Raw genomic sequence first — 27650 nt, forward strand, 5'->3', positions numbered from 1 at the left:
GCTCTCTTAGCCGACCTCGGTGAGGTCGGTCAGGGGCGCCTGGGCAGACATGGGAGTGATTCAGCCAGGTCATTCCCATCTTCTGCCGAGCACCCAGGAGATGACAATGGCTAGCAATCGTACTGCACCGTCTAATGGCGAGCAGCCAGGAGATGATGATGGCTAGCAATTGTAATGCAGCATCTGCTGCCAGCCTAAGATATAAAAGATAGATGGAGTGGATCAAAACAAGAAATTCACCCGGCAATGTGCACATCATGCTGATGAGCTCTGCATGGTCGCCTGTGCTGATCAGCTCGCCAGGCTGTCCGAACAGGAAATGAAATTCAAAAGTTCACAGGCCTTTTCTTGTCTACCTGGCCAGTGCATCTGAGTTGAAAGCGCTGTCCAGAGCGGTCACAATGGAGCACTCTGGGATAGCTCCCAGAGGCCAATACCATCGAATTGCGTCCACACTACCCCAAATTCGACCCAGCAAGGCCGATTTCAGCGCTAATCCCCTCGTCAGAGGTGGAGTAAAGAAACTGATTTAAAGAGCCCTTTAAGTAAAAAAAAAGGGCTTCGTCTTGTGGACGGGTCCAGGCTTAAATCGATGTAACGCTGCTAAATTCAACCTAAAATCGTAGTGTAGACCAGGCCTGAGATACTAATGGGGGAGCAGACAAGACACTGTGTAGCTCCACTAGAGTGACCAGATGTCCCGATTTTATAGGGACAGTCCCGCTATTTGAGGCTTTGTCTTCTATGGGTGCCTATTACCCCCCAGCCCCTGTCCTGATTTTTCACACTTGCCATATGGTCACCCTAAGCTCCATCTTGCTGCAACACTAGGGCTGCTCTGCCTTTTATGCAATTGGGCAGGGGGCATGCGACCATGCAGGGGGCATGCTCAGCTGCGAAATACACTGCTGGCTAAAAGATTCCAGGCTTGCATTCATGGGGCATATACATCTAAAATGGACAAGTTCTCAAAGAAGAACTAGTGATTTGAGGTTCTTCAATTACTGAGTGCCCAATCTGGGGCACTTTAAAGAGGCCGATTGCTAGACAGTGCTGAGAACTCGATCTCTGAAACTGCTCAATGTACCAACTTGAGCACCCAAACAATGATCCTAAAATCACTAACAGTGTCTTTTGAAATTTTAGGTCTCAGCAACTACTATAATTGTTTACATTAACATTAAATTATTCTCAGTGTTCATATTAAAAGTGCTCACTGCATTTGATACAGACTATGTTTGAGACTTAACAGCTCTGAATAAGACCACTTCTCATATGTGTAAACATAATAAGGCACATTATCTTCAGAATTATGTTAGCTCTGGAGTTAGCTACAGGATGAAAAGCCCATGTCATCTCCGCAATGAACCTCACTTTAGCACAAAGTAAACATATTTCCCCCACATCAGCTACAGTCACAGCATTAGCAGTGTTTTGTGATTGATTATCAGGGGAGTGTTGCTGAGAAATGGATTTGTATCTCAGCTTTTTATCACTATAACTTGCAAAAAGCAAGTTCCTTATTTACAGACCTTAGCTGTATTAAATGATATTATTAGGTACTACTTCTGTTTAAGTGACACAAGGGCTTAGCATATTGGTGGCTTATGATGTACAAGCTGTTTTACTCTGATGATTTCCCTTTCACTTTTTCAGTTTGTAAATAAGAGCTGCCGTAACAGAACATATGGTACAAAAGAAATTAAAGCTAAGGTAAATGTCACTAAAGTAAAGGCAAAAACAACGATAGGATATTCAGGATTTGAATTATAATCCTGGATTACGTATTAGAGTTTTACAAAAAGGAATTAGAAAACTTAAATCATGATAAGCTAGTGTTTTGTTATAACTTTAATAAAAAGTATCCCAAATTTTAATTGTTAACAAGCCATTTTCTTACTAACTCCCAAGATTTTGATTTTGTAATTTAACTGAACTGAATAAATTACAAGATTATTTGTTTTATAATGCGTTTAAATATCAGATGAGTCACCTCAAATAAGCTCCATTTTTATACTTTACAAGTCAAACCACATTTTCTTATGATAAAGTAGCAAACAATCTTTACAAGAAAGTGTTTACTGAAATCATCTACTATAATAAAGTACATTTATTTCTCTATGTATTTGTTAACACTTCCCTCTACCAATAAATGAAAGACAGTTACCAAACTATAGTACAGACCCATTGACGTGTGACCTGTTGACATGCGGTAGTGCCATGCCTCCCAGTGCTACCTATTTAACACGCGTATTAATGAATCTCGTGGTATAGGAACTTGCTATGTAGCGCTACAGATTTGCTCACTAACTCACTGACATAAAAATCGACAGAAAGTGTGGAGCAGAAACGTGCTGAACGTCTTTACTGCTGACAGTGGCGGAGAGAAGGGGCAGCAACATTAAAGCGCTGCCACGGCAAAGGACCCTGCAGCACTTTAAGGTCCCTGACCCTTTCCCCCTCCCCGCCAGCTGCTGATGGGTGGGGGGGGCAAAAGGAGCAGCTGCCCGGGGGCTGGCAATTTAAAAGGGCCCAGGACTCCGGATGCCACTACCGCAGTAGCGGCGTCTGGAGCCCCGAGCCCTTTAAATTGCCATGGGAACCCCTGGTGGCGTGAACCAGGGTCTGGAAAGTCTGGCTGGGGAATGCTGACCCCTAGCCGCCCTCGCACTGTACCAGTAAGCGTCTTGAGTTACTTTCACCCCTGTTTAGTAACAGTACTGTTTTTATTAGATTATACATTTGAATTTATATTCTTGCAAAGCGCTGTTAACAGATAGGCCTGCACTATTTGGGACGCTGTGAATACGTATGTAATCCTAGATAATTATACATGTATATATAGATATCTTAAGATTTTAGCATGGCCCTCTTAACCTGCGATCCATTAACACGCGGTCGGACGGCTTGACTCCTGACATCCACACGTAAACGGGTCTGTACTGTATTATTCATATTACATCCCACTGATAAGGAAAACTGCATGTTCCTAATTTCTCTAAGAGCTTATGCTTCCTTTTTAAGAGTTCTCTGAATACAGGAAATTGTTTCTTTTTTTATGCAAATAGGCAGAGGTTTATGCACCTGATTTAACCTATCCCTTGAAGCAAGTATGCCATTAAGACCCTGGTGTAAGAAAGCTCTTAAACACACACTTAACTTTAAACACATGCTGAAGCCCCATTGACACAGCTTTTAGCAACAGGGCTGTGTAGCTAAAAGGCGCACAGTGTAGCTGCTGTTTGTCAGCAATCCTGCCTACAAAAAGCTTTCATCCCCAACAAGCGGCGTTAGCATTGTCGGCAGGAGCAACTGCACCTCCTGGATAAGGAGCTGCTCGTGAGAAGGGTCCCTGAAGAGGGATGAGAAACGGGGGTGGAAGGGTGGGAGGGCACAGAACTGGATGGAATATCCCCTTCCTACCGTGTGGAGCACCCATTGGTCCGAGGTGATATGGGACTATGCACGGTAGAAAGGGGATAGTTGGGACGAGAATGTGAGGCAGGATGGATCCATTGTCAGGTGTGGTACACCGTCCTTGACTGTGCCTTCAAAAGGCCAGCGTGGCCCCTGAAGACGGCTTGGGTTGTCCTGAGCCCTAGCCAGAGGGTTGGTGCGGCCTTCTCCTTCCATTCCAATTTCTCCTTCCGGACCCGTCTTGGCGGTTCTGCTGACCAAACCGCTGCTGGGGCTGCAGGTGGAAGTGTCTCCACTGCGTTGAAGGAGTATAGAGGCCCAGGGACCTGAAGGTGGCTCTGGAATCTTTAAGATTGTTTAGCCTTTTGTCCATCTTCCCTGAGAAGAGAGAGTCTCACCCTCAAAGGGCAGGTCTTGGATGGTTTGCTGTACCTCATAGGGGAGGCCAGAAACCTGGAGCCATGAACCCCTTCTCATGGCCACTCCAGTAGCCATAACCAGTTGCCGCATCTGCCCAGTCAAGTGCCGCCACAAGGGATGCTCTGGAGATCAGTCTCCCTTTCTCAACTAAAGGTGAAAATTCAGCGCGGCAGTCTGAGGGGAGCAACTCCGTAAATTTAGCCATCACAGAGCAGGCATTGTAGGAGTACCTGCTGACGACGGCCCGCTGGTTGGATATTTGGAATTGCAGTCCCCCCATGGAGTAAACCTTTCACCCGAAAAGGTCTAATTTTTTGGCGTCCCTATTCTTGGGCGAAGGGGCTTGAAATCCTTGCCTCTCCCACTGGTTAGCGGCATCCACCACCAAGGAATCAGGCTGAGAGTGGAAATAGAGGAGTTCATAGCCTTTGGAGGGCACAAAGTACCGATGCTCATTGCACTTGGCCATAGATGGCAGTGAGGCCAGGGTCTGCCAAAGGGTATTAGTCATTTCCATTATTTTCTTTATCAGCAGTAAGGCGATACGGGCAGGGCTGGGCAGGGACTCATCTGGTGAGGAGAAGGAGACCACCACCAGGGGAGGTGATTGTTCCCTAACGTTGTTACCTGAGGGAGCTCTTCACCCTGTGGGAACTGCAGTAAGTTGGCCTGCTCCCGGTGCTGTGACCGGCACAGGTGTTGATGCCGATGCTGGGCCCCACACCAGTGCCGGTGCCTGGTGGAGCATGTGCGCTGGGGTTCCTGTAGGCGCCATTGCGGCCAGCGCCAATGACGGAGGCGGTGTCAGTGTCCACGATGCGTCGTGTGCCGTAGCCACAATCGGGGCCGCCAATTCCTCTGGTGCCGAAGTGGTTGATGTCAGTGCCGCAGTCGGTGCCGGTGTTAATGACCAAGGCACTGGCTCCAGTGCCAATCATGGTGGAATGAACGTCGCAGATGCCACTGATCCTGCACCCGAGCAGAACCCCTGTCTGTGACCCCAGGCTTGATGGAAAGCCCACGAAGTCCAAAAGGGCCACTGCGGTGGATTTTGCCATTGAGGGGCCCACTGCACTGGGAGGGACTGCCTATGGTGCCATGAGGAAGATCTTCTGCTCCTGCTATAGTTGGAGCGGTATGAGTCCGCCTCCGAGTAGGAGAACCAGAGTGGCGCTGCTTCTCTCAAGGTAGAGTGTCGAGAAGCAAAGAACCGACTGCGCTGCCTGGATGGCAGTGCTGAAGTAGAAGGGTGCCATGGTGATGGAGATCAGTGTGCCATCATCACCAGCTTTCCCTTTGATTGCACGGGATGCCAGAATGGAACCTGCGGTGCCAAGACACTCTCCTGTCTTGGCGGCGAGAATGGTGCCATGAGCCTCATTAGGTCCTGCACCGCCTCAAAAGTCTCTGGGGTGGACGGGAACAGTAGGATGCTGCCATGGGTGTGGTGAGCGAGACGAGCACCACCTGACTGAGGTGCCACTGTTGGCTCGTCCCTGGATCTTGTCGAGGGAGATCAGCCTCTCTCCAATCTCTTTTTCTTCTACGCTGGTGATTGGGACCAGTGCTGAAGGCTGGAATGTCCCAAGAGGCTCCATGACGGTGCTGAGCTTCCTTGCCAGCATCTTTCTTTGGCGCTGGATCCTTCAAAGACAGCGCCGGAGTGCTTCACGCCGAAGACAACATGCTGGGAGCAGGATCCCTGGCACCTGGATCAGCTGCCTCCATAAGGAGAATTTTGACATGCTGCTCCCTCTACTGAATGGTTCTCGGTTGGAATTCCCGACAGATCTTGCAGCAGTCTTTCTGGTGACCCTCACCCAGGCACCGTAAGCAGGAGGTGTGGGGGTCACTTTTTGGCATGCGCTTCGCGCAAATCTGGCAAGCCTTAAAGCCCGGGGATCACAGCATGCCCCGGTAACAAATGTGAGGGGGAATGTGGGGGAACCACCCATATCTGAAACTCATAAAGAACTAAACTATACTAACTACTGGAAACTAACTATTTACAGGATATAAAGCACTGCTAATCCACTTGCCGAAGCAAGAGAAAAGCAAGGAGAAGTTCCAGCTACTGTCACTGGCGGTAAGAAGGAACTGAGGGGGTGTAGGGTTGCCAGGGCTCTATAATGGGCGCCATGAAGGCATTACTCCAGGGAATGCCTAAGCCGACCCTACAGTTGCTGCTAGGGGAAAAATCTTCCGGCTATTGTGCACATATGCGTGCACACACATGGAATTGACATGAATAAGCACTCAAAGGAGAATATATATACCCACATTCTTAAACATTTTTTAATGTTGAGGTGTATTCTGGTGTCAAAGTCAGCCAGCTCAGAAACATATTTGTTATTGGTATATTTTCAGAAAGAAATGCCCCTGTAAATCTGTTTTTCTTTCATAATAAGAGGCAAAGTGCAGACTTGGATAGTTCACCCTTTAAAAATGGTTTTAAAAATCATTTTACTAAAACAGTCTAATATCAGTAAACTAAATGGAATTTTTTTTAATACAAGAATAAAGCTGAGTGTTTTAGAGCATGTAGAATCAGGAAATCTAGAAGCTAGGAGTCCTACAGCAATATTAAAGATCTTATTTGATCCTGTATTGAATTTGAGACTGAGGGCAACATTCAGTGACAATGTGCTTCAGACGGTATTGCAATTATATCCATAATTAAAGAATGTCATGTCAAATATAGCATTATGACTTCAGTGCAATGATCAAGCAGGAGAAACTAGATTGTGAGGGGGGGAAACTCTTATTCAAATACAAATATAACATAGAAAAATGCTCGCTAAGCAAATTACCATGTCTAAAATTCTACTGTAAAATTCTCAGTAAGAAACTTTTCTAATGTTAAATAAATCACTGTTTACACATGATAATGGGTGGACTTTTAGAGTACTGGAGCAAATGGCTCTAATGTTCATACAAATACACTGAAAAGCAAAAATAAAAATTCAGTTACGTCCGGAAATAGATGATGAATATGGATTATTCTACACAAAAATAAATGTTTCTACTTACACTATATAACATCTTTTTGCACTTGTAAAGCCTTTTTGATACTTTGAGTCTCTGAACATATCCCAGAATGCCACGATTCTGTGACATCAAATATCATCTGTTACAGTGAGACTTCTAGTAGTTGATATCATAATGCTGTCATTCTGGAATGTCTTCAGAGAACCAAGTAGTAGAAACAGGGAGTGAAGGATTTCATTGTGCGGCAATTAAATGCATATTTGTGGACTTTCACTCAGTTTTCATTTTAACTTTCCAGTTCATCTTTAAGATCTGTAGCTGTCTGGTTATACGGTTGTTTGCTCTCTCTCATTTGTAAAAATTTAAAATTAGCTACATATTTAATAAGGATTAATATGTCATGACCCAATTTCACTGCACTGTAAGTGTTGATATTCTTTACAACTATGCATTTGTCCAAATATCTGAAATTTTGTGAATAGTCTATTTCCTGCCAGACTCAATTTATAGCTAAAAAGTAACTTCTAAATCTTAAATTCAATAATTTAAGAAAATGCCTGGGAAAAGAGAAAAGGCCATTACTATGAAAAAAACATGAATGCTGGTTTAAAATCACTAACACCACAAGTACTCTGGTGGATGGGATGGGAAGGGGAGGTGTAGGAGCCTGGCAATTCATAATATGGACATGGCTTGAGAATTTTGCAAACAAGGATGATTTTTTTTGTTTTAGTCAACTTGATTTATGATACATTTTTGATGGAACTTGTATTAAAGAAGGTAAAATACTCTTTGCAATGCTTGAACATGCCAAAGGGGAAATGAACAAGGAAGGAAAATAGACTATTTCAAACTACAGATTCACTCTTCTGATGGGGTGCCATCTTGTGATCAGCAGCTATCTTCCTCTCTTTTCTTCCCTCCATTTCTCAAAGAAGCACTGGTTTTTAAAGTGATAGCAATGCCTAATAATAAAGGATCCCATTCCCTCCTCCCCATTTACACACAGAAGTGAATTCAAGAACAAATTTAGGGAGGGTAGTAGAACTAGATTTTAGAACACACTTTGGTTTTAGGTCCCAGGTATAGTGGTACTGATGAGCACAGAGATCACAAGCTTAGAATCTGTAAAATATGCCAACAGTAACTTCTAGCTGATGCAAGTTGAACATAATTCCTACAGAAATGGATAGGAAGATATTTCTTTCTGGCTCAGAGTCAGCAGCTTCCTAGAAGCAACTGAAGTCTCAACTGTGATAAAGATGCTACACAGATTCTACTGGTATCAGATAGTGTCTCTACTAACTGAATAAGTTTACTCTCATATCTAGCCACTAGTTGGTGGACATCAGAATCAGAGAAAGGGAGAGGGGAAGGTACTAATTAGCTCAATCTTTAGTATTTCTTGCTTCGCAAGTCACTTAGGGCAGGTCTACACTAAGGCCGGGGGTCGAACTAGGGTACGCAAGTTCAGCTACGTGAATAGCGTAGCTGAACTCGAAGTACCCTAGTTCGAACTACTTACCCGTCCAGACGCCGCGGGATCGAAGTCCACGGCTCCAAGGTCGACTCCGCCACCGCCGTTTGCAGTGGTGGAGTACCAGAGTCGACCGGAGCGCGCGGGGAGTTCGAACTATCGTGTCTAGATTAGACGCGATAGTTCAAACTCCGAGAAGTCGAACTCACCGCGTCGACCCGGCAGGTAAGTGTAGACTAGCCCTCAGTGTGTCATGATTCCCCCCCACAAACAGGCTTTCAAACAGTTTAGCCAAAAAGAAGGTTAAGTGTTGCAAAGCCTGCCCCCATAAAAGGAGAAAAAGTAGTACATTTTAATAAGAATAAAAACACCATCACATTGGACTATTTATTGCGAATTATTAAAATACTGTAACGTTATGTTAAAATTTTCCTGTGAAATGAATTTGGCAGTTTAACAACATATATTCAACATGATTAATATTGTTTGCTCATTAAAGAGTTTATGACTGAATGTACTGATTGTATATTCAATCATAGCCTAATACAACATACATACAATACTGAGAGGTACCAAAGTACAGTATACTTACCAGGATAAATTTTAAAAGATTGAATATATTAATGTATAATATGTAACGTAAAAAGGTATTAGGTAAACGATTAACTACTTTTGAGATCTATCTTCAGTGGAAGTTGAATTTACTAATCACCTCACAGGATCAGGCCCTTAGTCTCAGAAAACATTGTTCACTATAATTTATGGGATAAAGGAGAATGGTGTCTTACCTGTGAATTTTCTTTATAAAACCTTCCACGTCAATGAGTGTTCCTGTCTCCATAGCAACTGAAGGCAGACCAAATCTTTGCTCTGAGCCCAGGCTTTGGACTGCCCTCCAGGAAGAATATTCTAGAATGATAGTATTTTTCAGCTATGGACACTAACGAGATATAAGTTTTAAAGTGCTATTCAACTCAAACTATTTACAGCAGAGCCTTGCAATGAAGTTTAAGGATTTCCTAGGAGAACATGCTGGTTGGGAAATGGTGTGAGCAAGGGGGAACATTTCTGGTTCCTGTTGCTGCCTCAGATAGAAGGTTAAGACAAAGTGCTTCTTCAGAAAACTAAACAGAAAAAAAATTAGTAGTTTTGCAGCAAAACTCCTCGAAGCCAATGAGAAACCGGTGTGAAATTTAGTCAAAGTTATTTTCAAAATACTGAGAAAATACTGCTATAAAAGGGAGTCCTTGAGTCTACCATCTGTACATTTGGAGGCAGAAAATTCTGGAGAGTTCTTCCACAAAGGCAGTTCCAAGCAAAGAACAGAGTAAAGATCTGGTCTGCCTCCAGTTGCTATAGATATGGAGGACCACCACTCGAATTATGCTGGAATGCTCAGGAACAGTGTTCCAGCCCTTTTTGGAGGAGCTGGAATAGCATTCCAGTACTTCTGACCCTGCTCCTCACTCCAGAAGGAGAAAGAAACAGCCATCTCTCCTTCTGAAGTGGGCCTGGAAGTGAAAGAGATGAATGAGTCAGAGATAACATCTCCTTCATGCTGCCTCCTCCAACTCTTCCACTTCTGGACCCACTCTGGAAAGAGAAGTGGCGGCTCAGTAACTTGCAGCTGAGAGCCAGGTTGAGGGAGTCCCCCTCGGTTCCCCCTGGTTACTGAGCCACCATCTTTCCTTCCACAGCAGGGAGCTGGGCCTGGCAGTTCCAGCACTTCATTTTTTTAAGACTCAAGCACTATGGAAAATGCCCATTGTGAAGACTGTCTGACATACAGTGAACAAGAATGCACATTAAGAATAAAATTTCATAAGAAAAGTCAGCTACACATCATCAAGAATTATCAATATTTAAATATGAAGTAGCAGCTTCTACTTTAATAATGTTGACTGCATATTACGTAATTCTTGACATGATTTACAAAACAGAAAGTTATACTTACATAACTGTGACTCTTACGGAAATCTGAAGGACTGCTTATACAGACTTTGTCTCCTTCCAAGCCAATTACTCTTTTACAGATATTTGATTTTGGGTCATTTGGGCTTTTTGCAATTACAATATCACCTCTGGGGGAACAAATTGTAAAGAAATGTCAGTATAGAAGTCTTTGGATGAATATATATACACAACTAATAATTAATATTCATTTAATTGAAAAAATATGTATTTCTTGTTGAGAACCACTGCCTATAATCTCCATTTTTCCATGACAATTCAGCTAAAAGGACCAAAGTATTCTATATATGTTTTAAAAAGCACATTTGAAGAGACTGAATGTATAGGACTTGAATAACAAAAATACAACTGATCATCATCTGACAAAGCCCTGAACAGGTAAAAGCCATTTACATCAGTGTGTTTGCTGCCTACTATACATAGATCATCCTCCAGTTTCTTGTATACACAGCATTCTTCAAATCCTCTACAAAACCTCTTCTTTCAAGAAACCTTCCAATGTCTATTTCTAAGAGTCTGTTATCCTTACACTACTTCTGTTTACCCAATCATCCCTTAGTTAGAATCATAGAATCATAGAATATCAGGGTTGGAAGGGACCTCAAGAGGTCATCTAGTCAAACCCCCTGCTCAAAGCAGGACCAATTCCCAACTAAATCATCCCAGCCAGGGCTTTGTCAAGCCTGACCTTTAAAACCTCTAAGGAAGGAGATTCCACCATCTCCCTAGGTAACCCATTCCAGTGCTTCACCACTCTCCTAGTGAAAAAGTTTTTCCTAATATCCAACCTAAACCTCCCCCACTGCAACTTGAGACCATTACTTCTTTTTCTGCATGCATCAGATTGTAAACTGTAAAAGTCAGGGCAAGGGCCTTGTTTTTTATGTGGCTAACAACCACTATGTACACATGCAGTGCTCCATAAAATAATAAGGTGGTATAGGGACAATATAATAAATGGTACTTTCATCATTTCTGGTGAGAAGCTCTCCCTTAACTTCATGCCTGGAAACAACAATACCAGCAGCTCAACATATAGGATAAGATAAACGAAAAATAGGAAGTCTTATTCAGTATGATGGTCGTGTGAGAAACATGGCTAGAAGGACACAAGGGATTTTCAGTCTTTTGGCCAAAATTCCAAAAGTGACATGCACTACATCCCAGGAGAACTCTGAGTGAAGTAATCTTGTATTGTGAGACTAAAAGCAAAACTTTTAATCTGTCTTCCCTTCTAGAGATAAAGTGAAATGAGACTGGCACTTACAAAAACAAATTAAAAGAAGATGAATACAGGAAAAAAGACGAGAGAGTTAGTTGCTATAGGAAATACATTGGAAAGGCAATTGAGAGATATTCATTATCGTGACAAACTTTAGAAAACTAAACATTAATCTAAACAAAGCAACATACTTCTGAATGCAATAAAAATGGCGGCTAAGATTCTCCGAAAAGACAATGTCAGAATTTTGAATTGTTGGTTCCATTGAAGGTCCAGAACACTGTAAATTTAAAAAAAAATTACTATTTGCAAAATATTTTAACTTGCATAATACTTAAGAGATTCAATTATTTGCAAACAAGTCAACAAAAAGCTATAATTTGGGGAAAACAATAGACTAGTTCTTTAGGTGTGGCCAAGGAGTACGAGACACATTTGAAAAGAGAGTGTATAAAGGTTCCTTTTGAGCTCCCACAACTTAAGTGTTATGGAAATATCAATACATTGTGCATCAGTCTACTCTGATCTCCAAAAAGACTGCTCTATACTGCACCAGCTGCCAACAAACTCAAAAGGCCATTACCAACAATTTCTGGGATGCCAGGTTTACTAGGTTTAGTGCTGGTAGAGCTAAGAGCAGGATTGGGGAAAAAATGCTTTTTTAAAGAGCTATTTGTGGTCCCAACTTTCTGCAAGGTGCTAAATGCCTTTAACTGTCATTGGTTTCAGTGGAACCTGAGGAGCTAAGTACTTTGCAATATTAGGCCTGTAATGAGAAGATAAAATTTTCATGAGGCCAACTCCTGCAGCCAGGAAGTGGCTGTTCAGTTAATCCAAAACAAAAACCAACCAAACAAAACTGGACACTAACAGACTTAGAAGTTGTATCCGCAGAAATGAAGCTTGATGTTAAAATGCAGATACTACTAAAACTTTTCACTATTATAATAAAGTTCTGATTAAACCCATTATCCTTATTAGCATGAAAATATAAATTACCACAACAATTCCTCCAAGGTACTCAAAGGCACAGTGTGCTATGCAGCCATATTGAATGGTATACCCCAGAAGTCGAAAGGTTTTTCCCATGACATCTCGAAGCATAGCACAGTGTTACTGTTGTGCAGCTGGCCCTAAAGTATATTAATAAAAGGTACATAATTAGTCAATAAGCTTTTTAAAAAAAACATGCTGTATTTGCTCAATGTGTTCTATTTTTAAAAAGGAAGCCATATGTAATATTTCCAAATTAATGAGAAGACAAAGAGCAAGTTATTAGAAATAATGGAAATATTAACTCACTGCGATGAACAGCACTTGTGGTTTCGAATAGTGTACTGTTTGAACTATAATTCCAAGTGTGTGTGGATAATACACAGCTCTATGACTATTTCACTCGATGAAGGAAGTGCAGTTGACTGATATGCCCAGCATATAACTGAAATGGTCTGGATGAGAACCAGTGGACAGCTGGAATAAGGGAAAGCTGGTTAGGCATGGGGAAATAATAGCTGGAAATGGCAGAGAATTTCTACTCCCTGGGCTGCAGCTTTTGTTACACAATTTTGCAGCTAGGTTTTCTTGCTGCATGTCCAGATATCACTGGTTAAAAGTATACTTTCTATCTGTACTTAACTGGAAGGTTGTGATCATTCTGTTTAGATGTGGAACTTGGCACAGTTATTTTTTGCCTTTCTCGCCTGGATACTGGACTTCAGCAAAGCACTTCATTGGGGGCTACACCTGAAAACCACTTGTAAACTTCAGCTGGTGCAGAAGTGGCAGCCCACAGGGAACATATTACACCTGACCCAAGAGGCTTCCATGGTGCAATTCAAGGTATTGGTTCTGATCTAAAAAGCCTTAGTGATTTGAGTTCTGCATAAGCTAAAGACCAGCTCTCTCTTCACATACTACCCCAGCTAAAAGATTTGAGAATACAGTATTTTTTGTTTTATGTCTAGGGTAGAATGGACTCACTGCTGAAGACTGCAGAGGAGAAGCACATAGAAGGGGCTGTTTCAGCTATCATTTTTCTGGGAAAGAATATTTTTTTTGTTCTCCTCTGTCCATGTTCTGAAGCTCTACTGAGACCTGGAAGCAAGATGGTGCCTCAGCAGAGATGAACCAGTTTCTTTCAGTGAGAACTGGAGAAGCCTGCAAGTCAGGAGAGGACGTGGTGGTACTGGGCATAAAATCTCTCCTTCTGGATTGGCTGTCACTTAGATTACTAGCAGATGAGGACTCACCCAGTCATCCATACAGGTGGCATCCACCACATACATTGGTACTAAATTCATTCTATCAGAAAGGGGATATATCAGGGGTCTCAAACATGTGGTCTGCAGGCCGCATGCAGCCTGCAGAGTTATTTCCTGCAGCCCGCCATAGGCACTGACTCCACCGGCAGCCAGCGTGCCACAGCCTCGCTCCTCCGCCTACCTCCCAGTGCTTCCTGCCACCAAACAGCTGTTTGGCAGCGCTTAGGACTTTCGAGGAGGGAGGGAGGAGGAGCGGGGATGTGGCATGCTCAGGAGAGGAGGCAGAGAAGAGGCGGGGATTTGGGGAAGGGGTTGGAATAGGGGCAGGGAGGGGGTGGAGTTGGGGCAGGGCTGGGATTTGGGGAAGGGGTTGGAATGGAGGCAGAGAAGAGGTGGGGCCTCATGGACTAGACAAGCAGTCTGAGGTATGAAGTTCAGCATGTATGATTCTTTGCTACGAGTAGTTGTGAAGAATGTTTGTTAAAAGTGGCAACATATTTTGTATGAATAGTTACTTTAAAGAGTTCCTGCCATTATAGCTATGTTGATAGACTGTTAGTGTAGATCAGTGTTTCCCAAACTGTGTTCCGCGGAACACTGGTGTTCCGCATCATGTGAATAGGTGTTCCATGAAAGAATCGTAATTTTTAAAAAGGGTCTTTAATTTTTTTTTTAATTTTAAATTTGGCATACTTGAAGCGTAGTTTACAACTCTTTTTGAATGACTATAATTTAACATAAAACTCTTTTTCCGGTTATTAATAGATCTCGTATTGAATATCATGGCGTAAAGAGAAGGTGGCACACAGGCATGTTGACGTCTACCCCTTTTGGGCATGTTTCAGTTAGTGACATCGTACCCTTCCGCTCGAGGCTGCACGAACTGCAGTGGTACGCACACACCATTCTCTTTACGCCATGGTGAATATAACATATTCACTCAGCACGTTCAAATCTGTGGGTCTTTATCGTGTGTGCGATAAGCACAACTAAACTAGCTTCACTCAAAACAATATAAATATTTGTGACAAAGAAAATCTGACAAAAATATTGTTACTAAACCAAATTACCATGGATTTGTGGGTAAAAGAAGGAACTTTGAAATGAAAAGCAAGTTCTTCTAGTACTCCAACTGTGTTCGAAATAAACAAGCAAAATATTGTGACACTTCAAAGTGAGGATGAACAGTCAGTCTTTTGTTGCCAAAAAAATGTTAGTACTAGTGAGTTATCCAAGGTGAAAGAAAGAATTTCCACTGAAGTATATCAAAAAACAAGAAGAAGCAGGTGTTAAAAGACCAAAACGTATGATGAAAGTTATTTATCTTTCAGTTTTACATGGGTTGGAAAGAGAGATGTTCCTGATGCGCAGTGCGTCGTGTGCAACAAAATACTAGCAAACAGTTCATTGGCTCCTCCTAAACTTCACAGGCATTTGGAAACCAAGCATGCTGAATACAAAGACAAAGATATAAGTTTTTTCAAGAGGCAGCGTGACTTACGTGGAAATTGTAAACTTTTGATAATTAAAATTGCTAAAACAGACAACGAAAGTGCAACAGAAGCATCTTATCGAGTAAGTTACCGTATAGCGCTTCCTGGAAAAGCTCACACTATTGGAGAAACGCTTATCAAGCCTTGCACGAAAGATATTGTAACGTGCATGTTGAGCGAGCAGTCTGGTAAAAAAATTGATGCTGCACAGTTGTCAAATAATACTGTTGCACGCCGTATTAAAGAGCTTGCCAATGACACAGAAAAAGAGCTAGTTTGCCAACTGAAAAGTTGCCATGAGTATTCATTGCAGATAGACGAGTCCACTGACATTTCAAGACTTGCTGTGCTACCAGTATTTGTCCGATATAGATTTAATAATATTATTGAAGAAGACCTGCTCTTATGTGAATCTCTGCAAAGCAACACAACTGGAGAAGAAATATTCAACTGCATCAACAATTTTATCAGAAAGCATGAAATTAGTTGGGGAAAATGTATTGATGTATGTACTGACGGTGCTCGGGCGATGATCGGGAAGATGAAGGGAGCTGTAACGCGAATCATAAGTGTGGCACCAGAAAGCACTAAGAACTATGGTGTTCTACACAGACAAGCACCTGCAGTTAAAAAAATACCAGCATATCTGAAATTGTGCTCGATGAAGCAGTACAAATTATCAATTTTGTCAAATCTTGACCACTTCAATCCAGGTTACTTAAAATTTTGTGCAAGGAAAGGGGTAGTCAGCACAAAGCGCTTCTTTTACATACGGAAGTGAGGTGGCTATCCAGAGGAAAAGTGCTTGTGAGGCTTTTTGGACTTCATAGTGAACTACTGGTATTCTTCACTTCAGATAATTCAGGATGAAAATTTAATGGCTGTCTAACAAATTCCTCATGGCTAATGAGACTTGCATATCTTGCAGATTTTTTTTGCAAAATTAAATGAAATTAATTTGTTACTGCAAGGAAAGAATGTGACAATTTTTACTAAAATGGATAAAATTTTGTTAAAAAAAACTGCAATTCTGGGCATCTTCTGTAGAAACGAATAACTTCGACTGCGTCCATACATGAATTTCTGACTGAAATAAATTCTACAGGCCATGAAGAAGTTTCCAGCACCATTTTACAGCACTTGCAGGCCTCTTTATTAGAATATTTTAGTACAACTACTGATGATAATGCTTGGGTTCAAAATCTGTTTGTAATTACAGCCAAACCAATCTGCTTTACTGCGCACGATTATGAAAGCCTAATTGACTTAATTTCTGACTGATTTGAAACAAAAGTTTAAGGATCTTCCACTGAATAATTTTTGGAGCAGCCTAATAGAAGAGTACCCTAATGTGACTAAATGTGCAGTTCGAGTGCTCCTCCCTTTTGCTACAACTTATTTGTGTGAGACGGGATTTTTCTATTATACTGCAACAAAAACCAAATATAGGAATAGACTTGATGCTGCGCCTGACATGAGGATTCAACTTTCCAGCATTATTCCTAATATTAAGTGAATTTGTGATAGAAAAATGCGGAAACCCCAATCTCATTAAATCCAAATTTGTATTTCTGTTTATAAAAATAGATTTTCCTAGTAAAAATCTAATTTGTTTGGTGTTTGTGTATATATATAAAAACAGGGTTTTTTTTAGTAGAACACAATTTTTAATTTTGACTCTTGCACTTGATTTTTGTACTACTTTATACAAGCTTTCTAGTTAGCAATTGTTAGTTCAAGTTATTTTAAATTTGTATTTTTGCTTTGTTTTATAAAATAAAATATATTTGAGCATAAATAATGCAATTTTTTATTTGAAGACCAAACAACTGCAAAATAATATTATAAGTGTTCCATAATAGGCTAAAAAGTATTCCGTGTCCGAAAAAGTTTGGGAAACGCTGGTGTAGATCATCATCAGTGTTACTGACCACATAAGGTCTATATATTTTATTAAAACCCCTCTTTGCATTACAGTTTTAAAAAAGTTAATACATTGACTTTTAATAGCATACTATATTACTCTTCTTTTTTTTCAAGTTTGACTATACTTTTCTATCATATGAAAAGATTTCAGTGATGCAGTCCTCGGGCCAATGTACTAGTCCTCATGTGGTCCTCGTGGTGATTTGAGTTTGAGATCCCTGGGATATATTTATTCACTTTATTAAAATTAGTGGTGTGTTATAAGTGGTATTTTTCACAATCCAGCAAAGCATTTAAGCACATGCTTAACTTCTTTGTTGGACCAGGACCTAACAGCTAACTTTTACTATAAAGTGCTTATTTCTCAGCTAAAATGAACTTTATGTTGGCTACCATGAAATATTTTCTACCACCTTACTAAAGGATATCCGTTTCTTGTGTAACTTCTTGGGGCTCTACCCTACAAGGTGCTGAATACCTCTTGAGAAGCAATTGGTGCTCTCAGATCTGAAGTTAAAACAAGAACTTTAGACTGTAAGCTCTTTGAAACAGGGAATGGGTCTGATTTTATGTTTTAAAAGCTGTCTGTAGGATTCTGATAGTATATTAACATAATACTGATGTGATATTTTAATCAAATAAAGAGCTTGGGCTCTGAAACTTAGCAAGGGGGACAGATCTCAGATTCTGAGCTCCAGTCCAAGTGTGAATGCCTACGCTGTTACTTTCAGTACCACAGTGCAAGCCCAAGTCTGTAAGCCCAGGCTCTGAGACTCACTGCCACATTTTTGTTTTTGTTTTTTTGCAGTATACACCCAGAAAGACTATTCACATGAGTAAGGGTTTCCGTGACTAGACCTAATATGAGGGAGAATGCATCAGTCTCACTGGAAAAAAACCACCCCACACTTGTTAACAGAAGCTTTATTTAGACACCAGAAAATAATAAAATTGTGGATATGAAAAAAAAATTGAGACTCCTGAAGTTTGAGTATGTTGATATTTTCGGTGCATTGTTCAATACAGTAATCTCTAAATTCTAAGTTTTCCACATAGCTCCTATTTAAGTAAATAAGAAAGCCTATTATGATCAACACCTTAAATTTCTATAATTCTAGTTTACCAAAATATAGACAACACTATGTAAACAGATATTCTGCTGCTCTGTTGACCCAGCCTTTCAAGAAAATTCTAGTCAAACCACGAGAGAAAGTGCCAACTTTTAAGCCTAATTAGAACCATTGAAATGTAATTATGGTAACATGTACATTTCTTTCCCACCCCACTCTTCCCAAAATTATCAAGGAAACAGATTTAAAAATATTAAGTTAATGCAGCGTGAAGGTTCCACAGGTAAATTTATTTTTAAAAAAACAACAAGAAATAGAGGCTTCTACAGGAATATTAACTCAACCAAACTCCACATTTTGGATGAAATCCTGGCCCTTTAAAGACAATGGGAGTTTTACCATTGACTTCAATCAGGCCAGTATTTCTCTCCCTCTGCTCCATGTTTGATAAAATAAAGAAATAAAAAATATTATCTATCTGCATTCAGGCTTAGTTAACACTGATGTATAAATCTTCACTTCTGTATTTTATGACAATTTTAAATGGGGAAACATAGGATTACATTAACATTGAGTTAAACACTGTGTATTTTATTTGAGCAAAACTCCCATAGAAATAAATGGGAGTTTTACTTGAATAAAGATAGAACTAAAGCCTAGATTTGCTTTGTATTTAGTATTTACCTGTAAAGATACATAAAAAGCAGAATAATGTTGACAAAAATATTTGACAATTTTTTCTTGTAGTTTCTTATTCCAAAAGCATTTGCTTAACACCTTTCCTATCAAAGATCACCATCATGGTAAACTTAAATGAGCAATGATTTAGTATACTTAATTTAGCCAGGTAAAAAAATTTACAATAGTGGAACAGAATGTAACCAAAAAGATTTCAGTCATATGGTGAAATTACCAACAAAAACTTTCACAACTAGTGGCTAAGACAGTGTATAAAAGGGTAGAAATTCACTAATTTATAAAGGGATCAAATCATGAAAAACCTTGTAGATCATCAAGCAAAATCTTAACATCAATTATTTGCCTAATTTGGTACATGTAATGTCTGGAACACAGTATGTGCCGAAGACCTTGTGTAAGCTGATACTTGAACAACTCCATTTTGAACTAATTGCAATTTCATTAAGAGTCATTCTGGAGACCCAGAAAAATGACTTGGCTTTAATCAACCCATAATATTTAAAAGTATGTACTAAAGCCTTGATTCTATAGAGAGAAAGGCTGTTAGCCTAGAAATGTTTTTAGGGTGATAAAAGGAAGACTGAGTGGTGGCAGATCGATTAGAGTCATATGACAAGTGTGAATTAATGACCACAACATTTCTAGCAAAAGTTGCAATAGCAATATTTATCTCCTACAGTAATTGCTAGAGAGGCTGCCTCAGCCAGAAGTCAACATAAAAGCCTAAGAAAAATACCCCAGTGTTATTAGACTTCAGACTGATCTAATTCTGAAACACCATGTTAATATATGATTATATTAATACAGCAGAAAGACCTCAGCCACTTGTGGATGGTCCATAATAAATGACAGAAAAATCCTAATTTTATAAATTAATGAATTTTTTGTTGCACTACATTAAATATAAAAATATTTAACTTTAACACTGTGGGAAATAGAAGCACACAATAGTGATAAGAACAAAAGCAGGAGAGTAAAAAAAGAGACAATATGTTGTGCCCCCTTCCTGCCTGATAAATGGTGTAGAGTTTATTTTCAAATGGGACTGGTAGAGAAAGACTTCTCATTAAGAAAACATGGGTTTCTTGCAGAGAAACAAAGTTCTACTGTGGGGCTACTGGCTGGGTTAACAACTTCCAATAATTAAAAATCACAAGTTTCACTTCCCTGATCTGAGGAGAAACTTGTTATTTCACCAAGCTATTACATACTTGGTAGTGTACCATACCAAGCACATGCCATAAATTTATTCTCAAAGCTTTGTAAAGAACATACTACTAAACTCCATCATCCCCTGGCTAACTCTGAATTGACCAGCAACACTTTCTGACATTTTCAAGGAAATAAAGAATCTGGTAAAATGGCAATTTCTCTACCTACTGCTCCAACAGCCATTATAAAATTGCCCCCTAACCCAGGGAAATGTACAGCAAGCCAAGAGGTCTCAAGTTCTGTTCCCAGTTCTTTTACTCACTGGCCTTAATTCTCTGCACTTCACAAGATTTAAGTCAAGTCTCACTCCACTACCCCAGGAAGTAGAGGGAGATTATTACTCCTATTTCACATACTGTGTAAGAGAGAAACAGTGAATTCTAGTGAAATATTCAGGACATAGGATATTCTTTATAAAGATGCAAAAATCACTTGACTGCTATAAGTATTTAAGATAATTTATAGTTCAGACATAGTTATACATAGTTTTTTTATGGGATAGTTTCATAAAGTTCCCTTCACTATTTTAGTCAGTAGTATATTAATTAATGAATAGCAAAACAATTAAAATCCCAAAACAAAGTTTTCAGTTTAAACAGTAAGACTTCAATGAAATCATTTGTATATGACACATTTACGGCATAGTCCAATCAACTACAAAAACTTATGGTTCATTAACTTCTTTAAAATAAAACTGTGGCACTAATACTAATACTACTATTGTTGTGCTCTTGCACATTAGTAAGATCACATAATGTACATTTCCCTGGAAAAAATTATTCATCAGCACACTTAAATAGCATTTTATTAATTATAAAAATATTAATATCTTAGCATCTTCAGGTGCCATATTAGTCAAATAGTTCATTTCAATACATTGTCTTGACAGCAGGCAACTACAGCAGATGTAAACATAAAAGCAATATTCATGATTAAAACCAGTTATTTGAACATTCAAGTCAGAGACCCATTGACAGCTTAATGCATTTGCTGTATAAACTTCCTTATCACACAAATATTAGCATAAAATACCGTTAATATTTTATGACTAATTCCAGATATTGCTATGTACTTATTGCAGAACTCTGACTCTTAGTTTTTAAGCTGAAAAAAAGAGGTTGATGGAAAAAGTTACACATCCATATTAAATTGTATTCTACACAATAAATATTTTATAAGAAAGCATAGTTTATATTCTGCAGCAAAGAATATAAAATGCAATTACTAATATCTTCTGCTCATTTTTCTTACATATTCTATGCCTTTGTCACCTGACTTTTTTGTTTATAAAATTAATCACAGCTAGCAGGATAGAAATCACTTTGAGCTTCATGAATGACATCCAAGAGATGGGAAAGGATTAGTTCTCAGTTGCTGCCAGTTATAGCACCAGGTGGCTTTTTCTGCAGTGAAGGTGTTACCGATAATCCCATTACATTGGTACTAAATCTTGCAGACATCAAAATTATCACCAAGGTTCCTTTTCATCCCATCCTTTCCAAATGACTGGAAGTCGCTTCACCTGAAAGAAGTCAAATCCACATGCAGCTGCTGTTTTAGCAGCCAGCGGACTCCCTGAGAATGCCAATTGTGATCCAATTTCGCTGTGCTGGTGGCCCCCTATTCCCTGTCCAATAATACATCTGTTAAAAAATCCTACAGCTACAAATCAAGTTTAATCCTACCAGGGACCTCATGTTGGTCTTGTCTTCCAAAAAGGCAGCAGGTTCTGCTGTCTATCTCTGCTAGTGTCTGGGGAATACCCTTTAAATCCCAACCCTACTTAGAAGAATAAGCTAAGGATCACAAAACATGACCTCAAAAACCCTGATATGACTATATTCTGACCCAGAGGCATTCATTCTAGGTGAAGATTAGAACTTTGCATAATAAGATTACACAGCAAGTGAATGATATCAAGGGACTATCCATATGCAGCCGCCTGGTTTTCTATAGACAGCCTGTGCTCTGCAATATGCAGTACAGACGAAACAGAGCTTGGTCTTTCTAGCTGAAATAAAATAGATTCACATAAATTAGTTGGCCATTTCCAGATTCCTAAATCCCCTATTACATCTTTTATTGACAGCTCCTGTGAGGATAGCACAAATGTTATTCCTTTTTTATTCTTTGCTTCTGTAACAGTCACACTCTAAGTGAAAAGTACATAGATTATGTCTAGAAATTAACATCTTGTTTGCTGTAATCTTGGATTACAATTGCCTATGTACATAATAAAATTAGGAAATTAACATCTCCCTATTACCAATGGCATTATGTAAAACAAATGTTTAACATTTTGTGCCAATACTTTAAATGCAGAAAGCACATAAAGCAGCAGCCAATAAAATACAGTTAAATTAAATATAATTTCCCTAAAACAGGCTTTATGGATTACAGTAAAAATGTTTGATCATATTTTTATTATTCAAAAAAAATCTATATATTCTTCTTCTATTGTAAATGAATCATACACTACTTATTGATTGAGATAAATTATCAATTTTTCCTGAATACAAAGAATGAACCCACCTTTCTTCTCAGGTTATGTCCATACTACAGGCACTAGTGGCACAACTGCAACGCTGCAGCTATGCTGCTGTAGTTCTTGTAGTGTAGATACTTACTCCAGCAACGAGTGTTTTTCTGTTGCTGTAGTAGATCCACTCCCTAGAGCTAGGTCAACGGTATCTACAACAGCGCTTAGGTCAGTTTAACTACATCTCTTAAGGGTGTGAATTATTCAGAGGGATGTAGCTAGGTTGACCTAAGCTTTAGGTGTGTAGGCCAGGTATAGTGTAACATCACAACTCACATCAGTGATTTTTCACAAAAGGTACGCTAGACTTTTTTAAAAATCAAGGTACATTAATGAAATCAGAAGGAATATTGAGCTATTAATTACATTCAGGTCAAGTGTTTATTCACATCCTGGCTATCATTTTAATTTGTGTAAAAACTTTTTTTCATACTCAGGCTCCTGTGGGAGATCCTAATGTAACATGATCTAGAAGAGATGGAAAAACTGAGTAGTGCATCACATTTAATAGGAAAATATGTCCTATATAAAATATGGATTTTTTTTTAAAATCACTCATCAAATTAAAGAGAACATCTAGAATACCTTGTTACACAGAAGAGCTATGCTGTTTAGTTACTTCTTCCAAGAATAAAAGAGATAAATCAGTGGAATGGGAGAAAAATCCATTTCTTTAGTAAGCAAGATTACAAAATAATGAGCAGGCAGTCCTCTCACACAGAAGAGCCCACTAGAGAAGACCAAGGGAAGGAAAACTGATATTTTCTTCATTAAGCTTTCCAATGAGGTAGGGGACAGGGTTTGATTCTACTGTATTTCAAATCCAGATGCATACAGGGTTCAGCCCCCAAAACTTGAGGATCTTGGAGGATTTGCTGTCTGTTACTCTTCATCAACTCTTTCACCCTTGCAGCACAATTCTCAGGTGACTTCAAGAAGTCTAACCATGCAAGCCCTTACTCATTTAAATCAATCCTTTGGAGTGGATGGAACTACTCATATGAGTAAGGACTACCGGCTTACATGAGAATGGATCGGATCTTACAAACCTTGCATCATCATATTAAGATTTCAGTATTTCAGTATTTGGAACAATTCTCAATGACTGCCATCTAGAGGTAAAATAGGATCCCCAAACAACCCACTCCACCACATACAGCATTGCACTAATGACTATGTATATTCCGGAGATTGTGTCTTCCTCCATAACACTATATATTGGACTGTGTTGAAGATAGGGTATTCACTTGATTGACGAGAGGTCTGATCATTCATGGCAAGTTCTAGGGATCTCAGTGCTACTGAACTATTTGTTTAAAAGTGAACTGCAAAATGTCAGGCTAGGGACTCTAAAGATGCTGGGAAACAAACAATGTGGCTCATTCCCCAATGACATTGCTGAAGCCTTCCATTTGTATAAAGACTAAGATAGCATATGATCACACAGCAAGTTCAACTACCTACTCTACTACTGTAATTACAGTATCTCTAGTCCAGCTGTTAGTAAGGGCACTTTCTAGGAGGTGAGAGAGAGTATTTAAGGTAAAAATTTTAATGGCACCTAAGTGACTTAGGCCCCTAAGCCCCATTTTTCAAAAGTGACTTAGGCCCTAGAAAGTCTATGGGACTATGGAACCTAAATCACAGACTTCAAAGGGCCTAAGACACTCAGCGTTAGGCACTTTGGAAAATTTCACCCTGGATTTATTCTCCCCGTTGGACTAAAACACAATACTTCATATTCACCATCACCAAAACCAGCTGGATAGAAGAAATTTGAGTGTTTTAGCAGATTTAGTTTTAGCTTAAACACTGGCCTGACTGAAGTCATCAGTGGAGTGAGGTTGTTCAGAACTTTAAAGTACTCTACATTTTAAAAAAATTACTTCACATAATACGAAATATTAAGACGAGCAGTAAATGAGTGCTAAGTTGGAGTGGCCACTAAAAATAGTTTTAAAATCAAATCAAACATAGACAAGACTGATCTCAGCATTTCCTGAAAAATATAGGAATCTCAAAATGAAATATTCGGGTATAGCAACAGGAACTTAATGAATGACTTTTTAATATTCTTTACCTGTGTTTTTCTCATTTAACTACAGTTTCATTTAATAAAGCAAAAATGTATATTCTTGCTATAAAAAGCCAAATGCTAACAGGTAAAAATGAAGGGTGAAATTCTAGCCCCATGGTGACCAGATGTCTCGACTTTATAGGGACAGTCCAGATTTTAGGGGCTTTTTCTTATATAGGCTCCTATTATCCCCCAACCCCGTCACGGCTTTTTACACTTGCTATCTGGCCACCCTAAGCCCCACTGTAATCAAAATATTTGCATTTTGCATTTTATCTGCAAAAAGTACACTAAATAACAAGATGGATGCAAATAAAGCATACAATACTGCTACTTCCCTACATAAACTTTATCAGCTTTCCCAAAGCTCCTTTTTTGCTATTAAGCTTTCAGTACATAAAACCAGACATACGTTCATGGATTCTGATTATACACTTAATTCTTCATAATGCAACTTTTACAATAATTGCTCAAACCATGCACACTTAACTGCTCTGTGTTTGTATAATAAGAAAGAATTAAAAGCAATATTTTATCATGTGGCTGCAAAATTTCATAATAGTGTTATTTCTGGGTTTTTTTATATAAACACAAATTCTGTAAGTTCTTCTCTACTTATGGATACAAGTACAGTACTAAAAAAAAGTACTTTCCAAACATCAATAGATGAGTGCAATGATATTCAGTCTAAGTTAATCCCTAGACATCCAAATCTATGAATAAAAATTCATCAGTTTTAAATACACTGAGCCTATTAAGCAAGAACAAAAGCATATGCACAAAAGAGCTTTTAATATATTTCAAAGCCCACAAGAGCCATGGTCTCATTAAAATTATAAATTACACAAACATGGAATGAAGATTCAAACTGCAGTGCAGCTAAGCAGATTACAGAAAACCCCGCGTTCCATATGATAACACACCATGGCCCTCCCAGATGGGGACTTGGAACAAAAAGGCCATCACTGCAGCTAGGGAAAACCTCCTTGTGATCTCTGGTTTCTGTTCAGCAGATGACAGCCAAATAATATGTTGATTATTCTGTTTGTGCTGCTAAGCTTGTAAGATGGAATAAAAGCGATATGATCTATTGTGAACTCAATGCTAATGTGTTGCTCCACTCATAAATAATATACTGAATTTATTTTGAAACTCTCTTTTTATCTGTTTCAGTTTTTAAATGCATGAACTAAAATAAAAGCCAGCATAAACTATTATTTAATTTGATGTTTTTCAAGTAAAAAATGCAACTGACACAATAATAAGTGAGAAAACTGACTACTTAGTGAATCAAATGAAGTACAGGCACCTTTCTCAAATTTAGCACAATGATTAGAAGGGTCGTGCACTGCAAGGTGCTGAGTACCCACAACTCTTATACATTTCAGTGGAAAAGGAGAGCACTTAGCAGCTTGTAAGATATGTGCTTGTATTTTAGTGTAGGAAATTAACTTGAATTTTGGAATTTGAGTATGTCAAATAGTTGTTAATACATGCAATATCAGATATCCTATTACTGCAAAACACTTATACCTTTAATCTTGTATTCATCTTTGGCTGCAATTTTTATGTACAGAATAGTACTAACACTATTCAGTGTCATATTCACCGTAGGATACAGCCAGCCTTGTACCAAGTACAGAAATGTGTCAGTGATTATCTTGTTTCTTCCGAGTTTACAATCATGGATTGCTCCAAAGTGGACTATTTAGCTTGCTATATTTTATGCTCACAATAAATTATACTTTTAAAATCTTTTTAGGGAGGAGCAGGGCCGGTGCAACCATTTAGGCGACCTAGGTGGTCGCCTAGGGTGCTAGGATTTGGGGGGCGGCATTTTCTTCAGCGGCGGCCAGATCTTTGGCCGCCCCGGTCGCTGCCGGCATTTAGGCAGAGGGAGCTGGGGCAGGGAAGCGCGGGGAGGGCCGCCTGCAGCAAGTAAGGGGGGGGCAGCACGTAGGGGAACTCCCTGCCCCCGCTCACCCTTGCCCCGCCTCCTCCTCCCTGAGCGCTCTGTGGCTGCTTCACTTTTCCCGCCTCCCAGGCTTGCGGCGCCTAAGCTGATTGGCGCCGCAAGCCTGGGAGTCGAGAGCCTGCGGCCTGCTCGGGGTGGAGGCGGAGCAGGGGTGAGCTGGGGCGGGGGGGGGTGCCTCAGAGTGGAGGGGGGAGCTGCCACGGGGGGGGCGCCTCAGGGCAGAGGGGGGGCGTTCGGGGACGGGTGCAAGGTGGAAGTTTCGCCTAAGGCACGAAACATCCTTGCACCAGCCCTGGGGAGGAGGAAAAGCAGTGGTTAGCTGTGTAAGATTTCTGCTCATCTAAGGATGCCACATGCACATTCCCAGTTCACCAGCCACCATACCACTGACCCAATTACAAACTTAGAGGAACTGTATATTGATAGGGCTCTACACATCTTATTTAACATGGAGACTTCACAAAAATGTAGGATGGGACCATAAAGGAAAAGCTGAAATACTACAGGAAAATTTTTTAAACAGACTGAACTATAAAGTATATATTATACAGCCAAACAGAGGTTGTCTAGTAAAAACTCAGTAGGCATTCGCTTCCTCAGGCCTCTTGAACGTAGGATATTCTGAATTTTATTTTAAACCTATTTACCCCTTGAATTTGTAAAAACCAAATGAAAACATATCACATATATGGCTGTTGGAGCTTGAAAAAAGGTTACCGTAATTCATTTAATTTAGCAACTTTGCCTGAAAAAAAATCAGACCATTTAGAAAAAAAAAAAAACTCTAAAAAACAAAATGTGTACACGCCAAAGGGGTCTTCAATCCCCTTACAAGGGTTTATTGCTTCTGAATGTAATGTCTTTTATGCCCAAGATGTTAAAAATCTGGTTTGCAGAATAGGC

General features: G+C 39.7%; 1 protein-coding gene across 18 annotated transcripts in view; it reads right to left on the reverse strand.

The window, feature by feature from the left end:
- IMMP1L (inner mitochondrial membrane peptidase subunit 1) overlaps positions 1-27650 on the reverse strand; it is a 77395-nt gene that overhangs the window by 21332 nt on the left and 28413 nt on the right. For 7 of the 18 annotated variants that reach the window (XM_045016043.1, XR_006579206.1, XR_006579194.1 and 4 more), the window contains 4 exons: positions 12798-12965; positions 12495-12628; positions 11687-11775; positions 10257-10383 (listed from right to left, as the gene is read on the reverse strand). In XM_045016043.1, the coding sequence (XP_044871978.1) occupies positions 10257-10383; positions 11687-11775; positions 12495-12599 (321 nt within the window). In that variant the 5' untranslated portion in view covers positions 12600-12628; positions 12798-12965. Of the gene's footprint in view, positions 1-10256; positions 10384-11686; positions 11776-12494; positions 12629-12797; positions 14014-27650 lie in introns of those variants that run through there. The other 11 variants (XR_006579201.1, XR_006579202.1, XR_006579200.1 and 8 more) reach the window with 3 other exon arrangements.

This window comes from Mauremys mutica, chromosome 4 (assembly GCF_020497125.1).
Source record: "Mauremys mutica isolate MM-2020 ecotype Southern chromosome 4, ASM2049712v1, whole genome shotgun sequence".
NCBI classification, from domain to species: domain Eukaryota; kingdom Metazoa; phylum Chordata; order Testudines; family Geoemydidae; genus Mauremys; species Mauremys mutica.